Source organism: Martes martes (genome assembly GCF_963455335.1).
Source record: "Martes martes genome assembly, chromosome: 2".
NCBI classification, from domain to species: domain Eukaryota; kingdom Metazoa; phylum Chordata; class Mammalia; order Carnivora; family Mustelidae; genus Martes; species Martes martes.
In genome coordinates, this window is record NC_137889.1 from 198,990,878 (window position 1) to 199,006,371 (window position 15,494).

General features: G+C 36.2%; 1 protein-coding gene across 8 annotated transcripts in view; it reads right to left on the bottom strand.

Annotated features, from left to right (window-relative positions):
• The window catches only part of RCHY1 (ring finger and CHY zinc finger domain containing 1), a 48,248-nt gene that overhangs the window by 17,938 nt on the left and 14,816 nt on the right, over positions 1-15,494 (bottom strand). For 6 of the 8 annotated variants that reach the window (XM_080796156.1, XM_080796155.1, XM_080796159.1 and 3 more), the window contains 5 exons: positions 13,807-13,851; positions 12,947-13,005; positions 12,831-12,857; positions 11,694-11,814; positions 9,534-10,213 (listed from right to left, as the gene is read on the bottom strand). In XM_080796156.1, coding sequence (XP_080652282.1) covers positions 10,085-10,213; positions 11,694-11,814; positions 12,831-12,857; positions 12,947-13,005; positions 13,807-13,851 — 381 coding nt within the window. In that variant the 3' untranslated portion in view covers positions 9,534-10,084. Of the gene's footprint in view, positions 1-4,446; positions 4,543-9,533; positions 10,214-11,693; positions 11,815-12,830; positions 12,858-12,946; positions 13,006-13,806; positions 13,852-15,494 lie in introns of those variants that run through there. The other 2 variants (XM_080796157.1, XM_080796158.1) reach the window with 2 other exon arrangements.

Sequence of the window (15,494 nt, forward strand, 5' to 3'; positions counted from 1 at the left end):
AGATAACCAGGTACGTGTAAGACTATTATGGGAATGAAAAGGGGTGTGTTAAAACAAACAAAAAAAGCAGACCTGCCCAAAGGTGGCATATAATCTAAAGGATTAACTGCACAAATACAAGGGAAAGAATCCACATGAAAATGACAGTTAGAAACAAGTCCACTGAAGGAGCAAGATGGCAGAGTCGAGGAGTGCGCTCTCAGCTCGGGATTACCTTAAACCATGATCCAAGGCACAGTTAGTCTACTGCTCTTTGGGCAGGGACCCCACAAGTGGCAGATCTGGGGAGACTCACCTTCCTCCTATAGGAGGAGGGGTGCAGGAGCACGCAGCAGGAATCTACTGGGTTTGGGGCCTCCAAACAGGGCCGTGTGCCAGAGATAGAAACACTCAGTCACAGGCCAGGTGAGCATGTAGAGCGGCTGGAGACCAGAGGGGCAAGAGGGATTGAGTGCTTTTCTCTGAGGGCACACTGAGGAGTCAGAGCTCAGTCACTGAGCTCTCAGTTCCTACGGGGCCGGAGATTGGGAGGCCATTTTCATTCCCATCCTCTAAAGCTGTACAGAAAGCGCTCAGAGAATAAAAGCTGCTCAAAACGGAGCAGATTACTTAGCTTTACCCCTGGCAAGGGCAGTGCAATTCCACCTCAGGCAAAGACATTTGAGAAACACTGCAACAGACCCCTCCCCCCAGAAGATCAGCAAAAACATCCAGCCAAGACAAAGTTCACCAATCAATAAGAATCGCAAACTCCAGAGCAAGGGAAAAGCAACACATAGAATTCATGGTTTTTTTTTTCCCCAAGATCCTTTAGTCTTTCAAAGTTAAATTTTTTTCCAAAGATTTTATTTATCTGAGAGAAAGACCATGAGTAGGGGGAGAGGGAGAAGCAGACTCCCCACTGACCAGAAGCCTGATGCGGACTCCAGGACCCTAGGATCACAACCTGAGCCAAAGGCAGACACTCAACTGGCTGAGCCACCCAGGAGCCCCTCAAAGTTAAATTTTTTTAATTTTATTTTTTTCTTATTCTATTTTTTTAATTTTTCCTCTTTCCTATTTTAACATTTTTTAATTATTTTATCTAATCAATACCTTTTTAAAAATCTTTTTAGATTTTCATTGCAATAGTCATATTTTATGCCTTCATTGTATTTAACCCTATTTCTTGTATACATATAGGTTGTTTTATTTTCTTTAAAATTTTGGGATACAATTTCTTCTAATCAAAATATACCCTATATCTAACACATAGTTTTGTTCTAGTCTCCAGCCTGATCACATTCTTTCCTCTTTTTTTCTTTTTTCAACCAACTTATCTATTCCTTTTTTAGAATCTTTTTTAATTTTCATCTTTACAGTCATATTCCATCCCTTCATTGTGTTTACCCTTATTTTTGTATATATATGTTTTTCTTTCTTTAAAATTTTGGGAGATAGTTTATTCTAACAGACCAAAATACACCCAAAATCAAGTGTGTGGCTCTGTTCTATTCACCAGTTGAATTTATATACATATTTTTTTCTTTTTCTTTTTTTGCCCCTTTCTTCTCTCCCTGGTTTCAGGTCTCTTCTGATTTGGTTAATGTATATTTTTCTGGGGTCATTGCTACCCTTTTAGTATTTTGTTCTCTTGTTCATCTATTTTTACCTGGATAAAATGATAAGGTGGAAAAACTCACCACAAAAAAAAAAAAAAAGAACAAGAGGGAGTACTGACAGCTAAGGACCTAATCAATACAGACATTAGGGAACTAGAGTTCAGAATGACGATAAGGTGCTAGCTGGGCTCAAAAAAAGCATGGAAGATATTAGAGAATCCCTTTCTGGAGAAATAAAAACTAAAATCTAAACAAGTTGAAATCAAAAAACCATTAATGAGGTACAATAAAAAATGGAGGCTCTTACTGCTAGGATAAATGAGGCAGAAGAGAGAAATAGTGATACAGAAGATCAAATGATTAAAGAGAATAAAGAAGCTGAGCAAAGGAGAGACAAACCACTACTTGACCATGAGGGGAGAATTCGAGAGATAAATGATACCATAAGATAAAACAATATTAGAATAATTGGGATCTCTGAAGAAGAGGGTAGATAGGGGCAGACAGTATATTAAATTATAGCAGAGAATTTCCCTAATTTGGCAAAGGGAACAAGCATCAAAATCCAGGAGGCACAGAGAACCCCCTCAAAAATCACTAAAAATAGGTCCACACCTCATCATCTAAGAGTAAAACTTACTAGTCTCAGTGGCAAAGAGAAAATCCTGAAAGCAGCTTGGAACAAGAGGTCTGTAACATACAACAGTAAAAATATGAGATTGGCAACAGACCTATCCACAGTGACCTGGCAGGCCACAAAGGACTGGAATGATATATTCAGAGCACTAAATGAGAAAAATATGCAGCCAAGAATACTATATCCAGTAGGCTGTCATTGAAAATAGAAGGACAGATAAAAAGCTTCAAGGATGGGGTGCCTGGGTGGCTCAGTTGTTAGGCGTCTGCCTTCAGCTTGGGTCATGATTCTGCGGTCCTGGGATCGAGCCCCACATCTGGCTCTCTGTTCAGTGGGAAGCCTGCTTCTCCTTCTCCTATTCCCCTTGCTTGTGTTCCCTCTCTAGCTGTCTCTCTCTGTCAAATAAATAAGAAAATAATCTTTAAAAAAAAAAATAGCTTCAAGGACAAACAAAAATTAAAAGAATCTGCATACACCAAACCAACCCTACAGGAAATTTTGAAAGGGGTCCTCTAAGCAAAGAGAGAGCCTCAAAGTAACAGACCAGAAAGGAACAGAAAAAATACACAGCAACAGTCACCTTACAGGCAATACAATGGCACTAAATTCATATCTCTCAATAGTTACCCTGAATGTAAATGAGCTAAATGCCCCAGTCAAAAGACACAGGGTATCAGAATGTATAAAAAACAAGACCCATCGATAGGCTGTCTACAAGAAACTCATTTTAGACCCAAAGACACCTCCAGATTTAAAGTGAGGGTGTGGAAAATAATTTACCATGCTAATGGACATCAAAAGAAAGCTGGGGTGGCAATCCTTATATCAGGTAAATTAGATTTTAAGCCAAAGACTATAAGAAGAGATGAGGAAGGACACTATATCATACTCAAAGGTCTGTCCAACAAGAAGATCTAACAATTGTAATTATCTATGCCCCTAACATAGGAGCAGCCAATTATATAAGCCAAGTAATAACAAAATCAAAGAAACATATTGACAATAACACAATAATAGTAGGGGACTTTGACACGCCCCCCTCACTGAAATGGACAGGTCATCTAATCGAAAGACCAACAAGGAAATAAAGGCTTATTAAATGACACACTGGACCAAATGGACATCACAGATACATTCAGAATATTCCATCCCAAAGCAACAGAATGCACATTCTTCTCTAGTGCACATGGAACATTCTCGAGAATAGATTACAACCAGGGTAACAAATCAGTTCTCAACCGATACCTAAAGATTGGGATCATTCCCTGCATATTTCCAGACCACAACGCTGTGAAACTAGAACTCAATCACAAGAGGAAAGTTGGAAAGAACTCAAATACATAGAGGCTAAAGAGAACCCTAGTAAAAAATGAATGGGTCAACCATTAAAAAAAATTAATGGAAACAAGTGAAAATGAAAACACAACAGCTCAAAATCTTTGTGACACAGTGAAGGCGATCCTGAGAGGAGCGTATATAGCAATACAAACCTTCTTCAAGAAACAAGAAAGGCCTCAAGTACACAACCTAACCCTACACCTAAAGGAGCTGGAGAAAGAACAGCAAAGAAAGCCTAAACTCAGCAGGAGGAGAGAAATCATAAAGATCAGAGCAGGAAATCAATGAAATAGAAACCAAAAGAACAGTAGAACAAATCAACAAAACTAGGAGCTAGTTCTTTGAAAGAATTAATAGATTGATAAAACCCTGGCCAAACTTATCAAAAAGAAGAGAGAAAGGACCCAAATTAATAAAATCATGAATGAAAGAGGAGAAATCCCAACCAACACCAAAGAAATACAAACAATTATAAGAACATATTATGAGCAACTATACACCAGCGATATGACAATCTGGAAAAAATGAATGCATTCCTAGAGACATATAAACTACCAAAACTGAAGGAGGAAGAAATAGAAAACCTGAACAGATCCATAACCAGTAAGGAGATTGAAGCAGTAATTGAAAATCTCCCAACAAACAAGAGCCCAAGGCCAGAAAGCTTCCCAGGGGAATTACACCAAACTTTTAAAGAAGAATTAATGCTGTTCTCCTGAAACTGTTCTAAAAAATAGAAATGGAAGGAAAACTTCCAAACTCATTTTATGAGGCTGGCATTACGTTGATCCCAAAACCATACAAAGACCCCATGGAAAAGATGAATTATAGACCAATATCCCTGATGAATACAGATGCAAAAATTCTTACCAAAATACTAGCCAATAGGATCCAACAGTACATTAAAAGGATTATTCACCACAAGCAAGTAGGATTTATTCCTGGGCTGCAAAGTTGGTTCAAAACCTGCAAATCAATGTGATATAATACATTAATAAAAGAAAGAACAAGAACGATATGATACTCTCAACCGATACTGAAAAAACATTTGACAAAGTACAGCATCCTTTCTTGATCAAAACTCTTCACAGTGTAGGGATAGAGGGTACATACCTCAATACCATCAAAGCCATCTATGAAAAACCCACAGTGAATATCATTCTCAATATGGAAAAACTGAGAGCTTTTCCCCTAAGGTCAGGAACATGGCAGGGCTGTCCACTATCACCACTGCTATTCAACATAGTACTAGAAGACCTAGCCTTGGCAATTAGACAACAAAAAGAAGTAAAAGGCATCCAAATCAGAAAAGAAGTCAACCTCTCACTATTTGCAGACGATATGATACTTTCTGTGGAAAACCTAAAAGACCCCACTCAAAAATGCTAGAACTCATACAGGAATTCAGTAAGGTGTCAGGATATAAAATCAATGCACGGAAATCAGTTGCATTTCTATATACCAACAGCAAGACAGAAGAATGAGAAATTAAGGAGTCGATCCCATTTACAACTGCACCCAAAACCGTAAGATACCTAGGAATAAACCTAACCAAAGAGGCAAAGAATCTATACTCAGAAAACTACAGAATACTCATGAAAGAAATTAAGAAAGACACAAAGAAATGGAAAAACGTTCCATGCTCATGGATTGGAAGCACAAATATTGTGAAAATGTCTACGCTACCTAAAGCAATCTACATATTTAACGCAATCCCTATCAAAATACCATCATTTTTTTTTAAAGAAATGGAATAAATAATACTAAAATTTATATGGAACCAGAAAAGACCTAGAATAACCAGAGCAATGTTGAAAAAGATAAGCAAAGTTGGTGGCATCACAATTCCAGACTTCAGGCTCTATTACAAAGCTGTAATCAACAAGACAGTATGATATTGGCACAAAATCAGACACATAGATCAATGGAATAGAGAGCCCACAAATGGACCCTTAAATCTATGGTCAACAATTCTTCGAAAAAGCAGGAAAGAATGTCCAATGGAAAAAAGACAGTCTCTTCAACAAATGGTGTTGGGAAAATTGGACAGCCACATGCAGAAGAATGAAACCGGACCATTTCCCCACACCACACACAAAAATAGACTCAAAATGGATGAAAGACCTCAAAGTGAGACAGGAATCCACCAAAATCCTTGAGGAGAACACAGGCAGCAACCTCTTTGACCTCAGCTGCAGCAACTTCTTCCTAGAAACATCGCCAAAGGCAAAGGAAGCAAGGGCAAAAATGAACTATTAGGTCTTCATCGAGATAAAAAGGTTTTGCTCAACAAAGGAAACAATCAACAAAACCAAAAGACAACTGACAGAATGAGAGAAGATATTTACAAATGACATATCAGATAAAGGGTTAGTACCCAAAATCTATAAAGAACTTATCAAACTCAACACCCAAAGAATAATCCAATCAAGAAATGGGCAGATGGCATGAACAGACATTTCTGCAATGAAGACATCCAAATGGCCAAGAGACACATGAAAACGAGCTCAACATCACTCCCATCAGGGAAATACAAATCAAAACCACAATGAGATACCATCACACAACAGTCAGAATGGCTAAAATTAACCAGTCAGGAAACAACGAGGTGTTAGTGAGGATGCAGAGAAAGGGGAACCCTCCTACACTGTTGGTAGGAATGCAAACTGGTGCAGCCACACTGCAAAACAGTATGGAGGTTCCTCAGAAAGTTGAAAATACAGCTGCCTTTGACCCAGCAATCACACTACTGGGTATTTACCCTAAAGATAAAAATGTAGTTATCTGAAGAGGCACATGCACCTGAATGTTTATAGCAGCAATGTCGAACAAGAGCCAAACTATGGAAAGAACCTCAATGTCCATCAACAGATGAATGGATAAAGTAGATGTGGTAAATATATACAATGGAATACTATGCAGCCATCAAAAAATGAAATCTTGCCATTTGCAACAAGGTGGATGGAACTAAAAGGTATTATGCTAAGCGAAAGTCAATCAGAGAAAGACAATTATCATATGATCTCTCTGATATGAGGAATTTAAGAGGCAGGGCGGGGAGCTGTGGGGGGTAGGAAGAGAAAAAAATGAAACAAGACGGAACTGAGGAGGGAGACAAACCATAAGAGACTCTTAATCTCACGAAACAAACTGAAGGTTGCTGGGAGGGAGGGGGGCAATGGCTGGGTTATGGACATTGGGGAGGGTATGTGTTATGGTAAGTGGTATGAAATGTGTAAGCCTGATGATTCACAGACCTGTACACCTGGGGCAAATAATACATTATATGTTAATAAAGAAAAAAAAAGAAACAAGTCCACTTAGTAAGAAATAAATTCAGTGAATATAAGGCAAATAGCAAAAAGTTTTAAGGGAATTTAAGCAGAGATGATTAAAGAAATGGAATGAAAAATGAAAGACCGGGCACATGGGTGGCTCAGTGGGATAAGCCTCTGCCTTCGGCTCAGGTCATGATTTCAGGGTCCTGGGATCAAGTCCCACATCGGGCTCTCTGCTTGGCAGGGAGCCTGTGTCCTCCTCTCTCTCTGCCTGCCTCTCTGCCTACTTGTGATCTCTCTCTGTCAAATAAATAAATAAATAGAATCTTAAAAAAAAAGAATGAACAACCATGATTTCAAATTAATTAATTGATTTCAATTTAACTTATTCACTGCTGACCATCTATTAAGTGCCAGGCACTTAAAAAACAGGATCTTGCCTCCACAGTACTCACATTCATTTTTATTCATGACTAAAACTTGAAAGAAATTAAAAGAAAATTAAACATGTATACATTATTAAAAATGTTTTAGTGGAAAAAAGTTTGGTTTTAAAATCTATGATGCCATAAACATACTTCAAATATGCCCTCATTAGTACCATACAGAGCTCCCTGTACTAGTTAAGATGACTCTAAAAGCTACAAGAGATAAAAACAACTTCATAAACACTCTTGAAAGATAAAGGAACCAAATGAGTTTCTGTGCACCGAGAAATTCATAAACATATTGAATTATGGCTTTTAAAATAAGTACACACTAGATACAAATTCTGTGGCAGGGCAACCTGACTTATTTCAGAGACAAGTCTGCTATACCTTATTTCACAGATAATTCTACCATACTTAAAATCAGAGTAAGGGTTTAACATTTCTCTATGCTTTTTTAAAGTCTCTAAATAGAAAAAGAAAAAACGATGAAGTTAAACATTAAAATGTTAACAGTATTTACCTCTAGAAGACGAGATTGTGAGTTTTTCACCTTTTTTAATGTATTTCCTACAATAGGTATTTTTGAAATCAGAAAAAGCCAAAAAATATTAAGATCACCCATCTGAAAACTGCTTCAAGCACATGACTGGATGTAAACAAGCAATTACATATAAATTCTCCATTATTTTAGACAAACTTGGACCCCGAGTTGAGCTAAGTAATTAGACTTCGAATTAAAGTATCTAAAAATGGACAGTCTATCAAATCATGAGCTCCTCTATGTAGAGGACTTAGCTATTACGCAGGTAGTTGAACAAAATGGTAGTCTGAGTGAAAGGCGGTGTGCTACAGAGTGTTCAGGGTCACAGACCTAATGTGATTCCCAGCTCCCAACATTTAATAAATATCATTTACTCAAGCAGGTCATTTAACCTATGAACCTCAGCTTTCTCATCTATAAACTGAAGACAACACTCACCCTACAGAATTATCATGATGCTCAATACTAATTCATAAGCCTGGCACATAGTAGATACTCAAAACATGAAGCTTTGTTACTTTTATACACTCACTCGTACTCAAGATCCAGTGATTCTGTGATTAGAAGCAACAGGATTTAAAATAGTTTAACATGGTGAGATAATGGAAATAAAAAGTAGTACAACTAGAAAATTAGTCTTTCCTTAACTGTATAGATATTGGTACCACCTGGCAAGATAAGAACATTCCTTCCCCAAATCAAGATCAGCACTGCTGCTCTGCTTAGAGGAAACCGACACAGGGAGAGAACACAAGAAGAGTAGAAGACAGAAGACAGTAAGGCAGAAGAGAAGAAAGATCTGGGCCCAAAACTGTAAATCAATACTATTTATTGCCTTTATCCAGGTAAAGAGACTTCAAAAGAAGAAATATATGTACCAGAAATGTTAGGATTTCTAGTTCTAAGACTAACTTTCTTCCTTGCAGGAAAATCAACTAGCTCAAAATTACAAAAATGGTATTCAGTAAATACCCATCAACTGATATCTACACATTTTACTTCCTTACCTAAAGCTCTTTATAAAACAGGCTAAGCTGGATACTGGATTACTACTGTAAAAGCTGTAGCACCAGCGAAGTATTTTTGTGTATTTTGTTCCCGAATTAAGAGGTAGGTGTATTTAACTCCATTACATGAGCCCAAAAAGAGTATTATAAAATCAGAGATCTTACCAGAAGTATTCCATGCCCCTTCCACTCATACATGCCTACTCTCAAGCACTTTGGGGAAAAAGAATCCACCCACTCACACCAAAGACAACCACTTCTTCCATAAAAAAGGCAAGGAAAAGGCTAGTCATGAGGTATATGAGGAATGAGGCAAGACCATGAGGGCAGGGACTTTTACCTATATTGTTCACTGTTGTCTCCACAGCTATCTAGAACCTTACCCAGCACATAGTAGTTACTCACTAAATACTTGCTGACCGAATGAATTATTCCTTCAAGGAATAATTTTGGGAATAACTTTGGGAAACCAAAACAAAATTATTTTCAGTGTTAATGGTTTTTCCTAAGGCTTGGAAAAGTTCTATTATTTTATTTCCCAACTACTCTAATGGAAGAATACCTCAAAAGAAAAAAAAGAGGTTTCTCCATAGAAATATACACACATATATATGTACGTGTATTTGTATTTACAGAGAGAAATACATATGACTATATTGCCCAGGTTGAGCCAAAAATAGATAATCTTGGAAAAAACTTTCCATAAAACAGTTTCAATATAATTTTATTAGCAGTTATTACATCAAAATTCACATTTACAGGATCCAAAGGACTGCCTTAGAAAATTCTAAAGTATATGTAATAAGATTTCAACAGTAAGACAGAACATCTCATTATAGCACAGCCCTTAAAAAGTCAAGAATAATACTGAGAAATAAGTGCAGTTCTATGAAGAACTAGAAATGAACTCTTCGTGCATAGTGTCACTTAAAGCAAAGTTCCATGGAAGTATGATATACTTCTATGGATGTAAATTTCAGTGGCAAACATCATTGGCTTCCAAACAACTGACACTAAAGGAATCTCCAATCAAAAGACAAGCACAGTGGCTTTCATCCAATATAAAGCTATGATAATTCTATAAAGAGACCCTGAATCCTTAAGTACATGTAATATGATTTTATGCTGTGACACTAGTACAAAACACATCAACTCTAATGCATAGATTCTGACACATTATGACAACAGAATACTAAAGATAGCCTTTTTCTAATCAGAAAATGCTGAGTTTTCCAATGTAGCATACACTGGTCATTGCTGATCTAGTGAAATTCTACATCCTCCAGCTTGAGCAGTATTGTAGGATTCACAAATATTACATTTCATGCCTAATATATGGAACTGGACTGTAGATCTCCCATTGCAATCATTGCAGAGAATCTGAAAAGTGAAGAAATGAATTCAAATTAAGTATATTAAACCTTATAGATAGAAAATGGCACTGTCTGCTCAAAACAATTCCTTAAAAATCATACCAAAGAACTGAAACACATATAGCTAAGTCTAAACATTTCCCTAAACAGAAATGCCTTTTATTTGTTTTCTGAAAACTCTAAAAGGCTATTAAGGTAGCTCTGAATTCAGAAATGGAAGTGTAGGTTTGAGTCAAGAAGCCTTATTTTAAAACTGCTCCCAGTCTAAATTTGGGAACAGTTAGTCTAAAAAATCTAACATAGGCATCATCTGACTGACACCTACACTTAGAATTCAAAATAACATACATGATTTATTTTTCCTTGACACCTGTAAAATTATCTTTGTTAATAAAACAAGTCTTTACAAAATTTTAGTATTTTTACTTATTCTTTAGGTTTAATATACTAAGTTCTTAATGCCTCAAGAATGAATTAAAGTCCAAAAAAATCATTCCTAATTTAATAAAAAGAAGCTTTTGACATATCCCTAAAATGACAATAAGATGTCACTTGGGAATTAATCTCTTCTACTACTGAGATCCCAAAAAATATAAAAGGTGTTAACCTGAAAATAGATCATTGCATTACTATGTGAGAAAAGCATTAGCTTTAGAATAGTCATACCATAATAAATAGAAAACTTCCAAATGTGCTCAAAATTGTAACCTGGAAAATAATTAAGAATACAATCTGAATGTAGAAAGATTAGTGATGCCTTAGAACTAGGGGACTGGGGAATGGCTGCTAATGGGTATGGGATTTCTTTTGGGGGCAATAAAAAGATCCTAAAATTGATGATGATGCTTGCACAACTCCAAGAATATACTAAATAGTGCTAAATTGCACACTTTAAATGGACGAGTTATATGGCATGTATACCTCAATAAAGCTGTTATTTGAAAAAATGATCTACATGGAACATAGCACTCTGAAACCTGCAGTAAAACATCACGTAATTTATTAGTATTTTAAAAGTGATCCTTCATTGACCTTACTAGCAATTCAATTATCCACATGAATAAAAAGGGTAATGAACATTAAAACACAAAAGTAATCTTCAAAAATCAACAGATATGTATGCCTGAAATAAAATTTAAAATAATTACAAATAAAACATCATCAAAATAAAACGTAAGACCAGTAATTCACCTCTACTCGGCTACATTACTGACTGGTTCTGACGAGTAAGATGTAAATAATTCAGAATAAAGTTTTTGTCTGCCATCTAGTGTTGGGAAGAATTGCATAAGGGTATTCTTAGTATTTTTTTGGTCTGGTCTTTTGAATTCAAAGTAACTAAAATCTATTATTTGGTCCTCTCCATTAATCATCACATCGGTGTCTATGCCAAAGCAGATTTTTGAGATAGATTTGAGCAAAATGGCAAAGAAAAACAAGAACATCAACCAGGAATCTCAAAAGTTCTAAGCACTGATTCTACTCACATCCACAGTCATGTTCTGGTATTCTGATGGCATAGGAGTCTGTGCTACCTCATCATCCAGCTGTCTCCAGTACCGAGTCATATCTAAAGCAGAGTGCATACATAATGGACATCTGTAGCCTCTAGAAGAGACAGAAAGGTTATTTTCCAAACATTAAACAAGGACTATATCAACTCGGCTATACAAGTAGATGCATGCTAACTGGTACATAAACCATCCAAACAGAGCATTATTCTGTATTTCAAGATTACCTGTTACAAACCTGGGAACTTTTCACTGTAGTTTTTAATTAAATCCTGTAACCTATGGTATTTTTTAGACCTCCTTCTTTATCCTCAGTTCTCTAAAGTGGGAAGGAATTAGTCCATATTCTCTGTAGAATATATTTAATACATTTTTTATTTAAGTAATCTCTACACTCAACATGGGGCTCGATCTCACAACCCAAGACCAAGAGTCATATGCTCTTCCAAATGAGTGAACCAGGCAGTCCTATATTTAACACATTTTTAAAAACCTGTTCAGCTGCTTTTTTTGGCTAAATAACCTCAATTTCTTAATATATTCAGACTGTATCATATTCTTTCTAAAAATTCTGAAGAATTCACTTCCACCTGGCTCTTAAATTACAAGTACTGCTTATGAATTTGCAGGACCAAAATACATTCACACAGTCTCTTCTCTCCTAACTGTTCTCACTTCATTTTAACATCCTTCCCCCACAATAAAGTCTCTGCTTTAGATAATCTTATTACCAGCTTTCTTTGCAGATGATTATCCTGGGCCAATATAATGACTTAACAGAATTTTGAACGACATGCCTCAGCACTTTTACAGTTCTATGGATTGCCTTTGGCAGAGCCTGTGCCCCCTTAGAAAAGGATAAGTAGCTCTTGCAAGTTGTAGGATGAGAGAAGGCATAACACAAGCATGGGGACAAAGATGTACTATATCCACAAGATGCTCTGTCCAATTTAACACTATTCATTTACCCTACCCATCTCAAGATATCTCCCACGCCAATAAGGTATAAGTATCAGCAACATTTGCCCACTTCCACATCCCAGCACAAGTTAAAAAAAAAAAAAATCAGACATCTTACAATTATAACTTCTAAAAATCCCATCAAACACTTACTCTTTCAACATTTCTTCGTAACACGTTCTGGAAAAAAAAAATGACATTATTTTAGTAAAGCAAAAAGTATCTCCACTATTTTCAAATGTTTTCTGAGGGAAAAAAAATGATTTTACCTATGTAAAAGATGTCCACATGGCAAGACATGAGCAACAACACGGGATGTGTGAATGTCCTATAAAGGAAATAAATGTTAGTGGTTGCATGAAGACAGTATAAACATCCAAGTACTTTAAATTCAAGAGGGACTATTTCCAAAAAAAATGAAACCTTGCCATCTGCAATGATGTGGATGGAACTAGAGGGTATTATGCTAAGCGAAGTAAGTAAACCAGAAAAAGACAACTATCATATGATCTCACTGATACGTGAAATTTAAGAAACAAGGCAGAGGATCACAGGGGAAAAGACGAAAAAAATGAAACAAGATGAAACCAGAGAGGGAGACAAACCATAAGAAATTCAATCATAGGAAACAAACTGAGGGTTGGTGGAGGGCAGAAGGGTGGAAAGACGGGGTAACTGGGTGATGGACATTGGGGAGGGTATGTGATGTAATGAGCACCAGGTATATATAAAATGAATCACAGACCTGTACCCCAAAACAAATAATACACTATATGTTAATTAATTGAATTTAAATTTTTAAAAATTTAATCTTAAAAGATGGAGTATCTTTTAAAGTTAATAACACCTCACAAATTTGATACTCCCGAATTTACTGTAATTTTTTTATGTAGGTTCCATGCCCAACATGGAGCTTAAACTTGTGACCTTGATATCAAGACTTGCATCTCCAGAGGCCGAGCCAGCCAGGCACCCCTTTATTACAAATTCAACATGACATTTGTTAAGAGAATATTATTTCTCTCTCTTTAGATGTCCTCGGGTTTTCTGGAGAGTAAATTGAATGTAATTAAAAAAAAAGGAAACAAAAGAGGGAATATTTCGAAAGCAAGTAATATTTTAAGCTTACCTCCAAACATATTGGACAATTCTGCCTGGAAACATTTTCAATACACTGTTTAAAACAGAAACTCAAATTACTAAAAGCTTAACTAGATGGAAATGACAAGTGTACATATTAATAAAAACTGGTGATAAAGAAAACAGTGATACTAACTTACTAAAGCTAATAATTAATATTAACGCATGTCTCTTCTATATCAGACAAGAACTGAACAGTTAACTCATACAGCTATTTCAGGCTTTGCATATTACCTAAAACAATGAAATTACTCAATACATCTTAATTGTTCAAATTATCTTCATTTTACAAATAAGGAAAATCAGTGAATCAAGATTTACCAAAGATACAGAGATAATGTTTGGAATCTACATGTATTTCCAAAGCTACTTAAGGGTATTGACAATGGTAACAGTTCACATTACTGAAATTTACTACATGCCATACATTAAGTACACTACCTGTATTAGCTCAACCATGTCTCACAGTGTACCTGCTATAAAGACAGGTACAATTATTACCCCGTTTTACAGATGAGGTATGTGAGGCCTAGAGAAGGCTCAGTAACTTCCAAAGTCACATACTAATAAGAGGTGGAACTGCATTTGAGCTCCAACAGGCTTGTCCAATACCAGAGCTCTTCACTTAGTTAAGACAGGATAAATAAAGGCGGGAAGGTAAGGGGAAGCACCACGCCATGGATGATGCCCAGGTTTTTTAAGTGAGCACTTGAGTATATGATAGGCCCATTTACTAAAATACAGACAATAAAAAAATAACTGACAAACAAATAAAGATACCGTAAGAGAAAACATACATATAGTTTTTGAAAGACCACACAGCTACCATCCCCCAACTCAAGTCTATAAAACCAAACTCAATCTTTTAATTCCAGCAAATTCAGTCTATTAATCAAATACGTTGAAACAAGGGCTTAAAAACCTTACGAGTCTTTACTCAGCCCCATTCTTTTTCCCTTATACCTTGTCACCATATCTCAAATGCTCATTATTCATTTCAATTTCTCTTAACACCTGATAATTTGAGGCCAGCATCTATTTAAAAATCCTCATTAACGTTAACTATATCGAATTAAAATAAAAAACTTAATTGAAAAAAATCCTCATTAGTCTCTCTAATCTCTGATTTTTTAAAAATTTTTTCTAAATAATGAAAAATAATTTTAAAGGGCGTGGTATCATGGTATAATTAATAGATCCAAAATTAAAAATATTTCTAACTATGAAAGGAAATATAAAAATATTTTCTGAATTTTCTTGAAATTCTTGTTACATTGTGGTTTTTTTGTTTTTGTTTTTGTTTTTCTTAAAGATTTTATTTATTTATTTGACAGACAGAGATCACAAGTAGGCAGAGAGGCAGGCAGAGAGAGAGAGGGAGAAGCAGGCTCCCCGCCGAGCAGAGAGCCCGACGCGGGACTCGATCCCAGGACCCCAGGATCACCACCCGAGCCGAAGGCAGAGGCTTCAACCCACTGAGCCACCCATGCGCCCCTCTTGTTACATTGTTATTGCTTCTTTACTTTCTTTTTTTTTATTAAAGTTATTCTTTTTTTTTTTTAAGATTTCTTATTTATTTATTTGACAGAGAGCAAAAGAGCACAAGCAGGGGGAGTGCCAGAAGGAGAGGGAGAAGCAGTCTCCCCGCTGAGCAAGGAGCCCGATGCAATGCTCGAT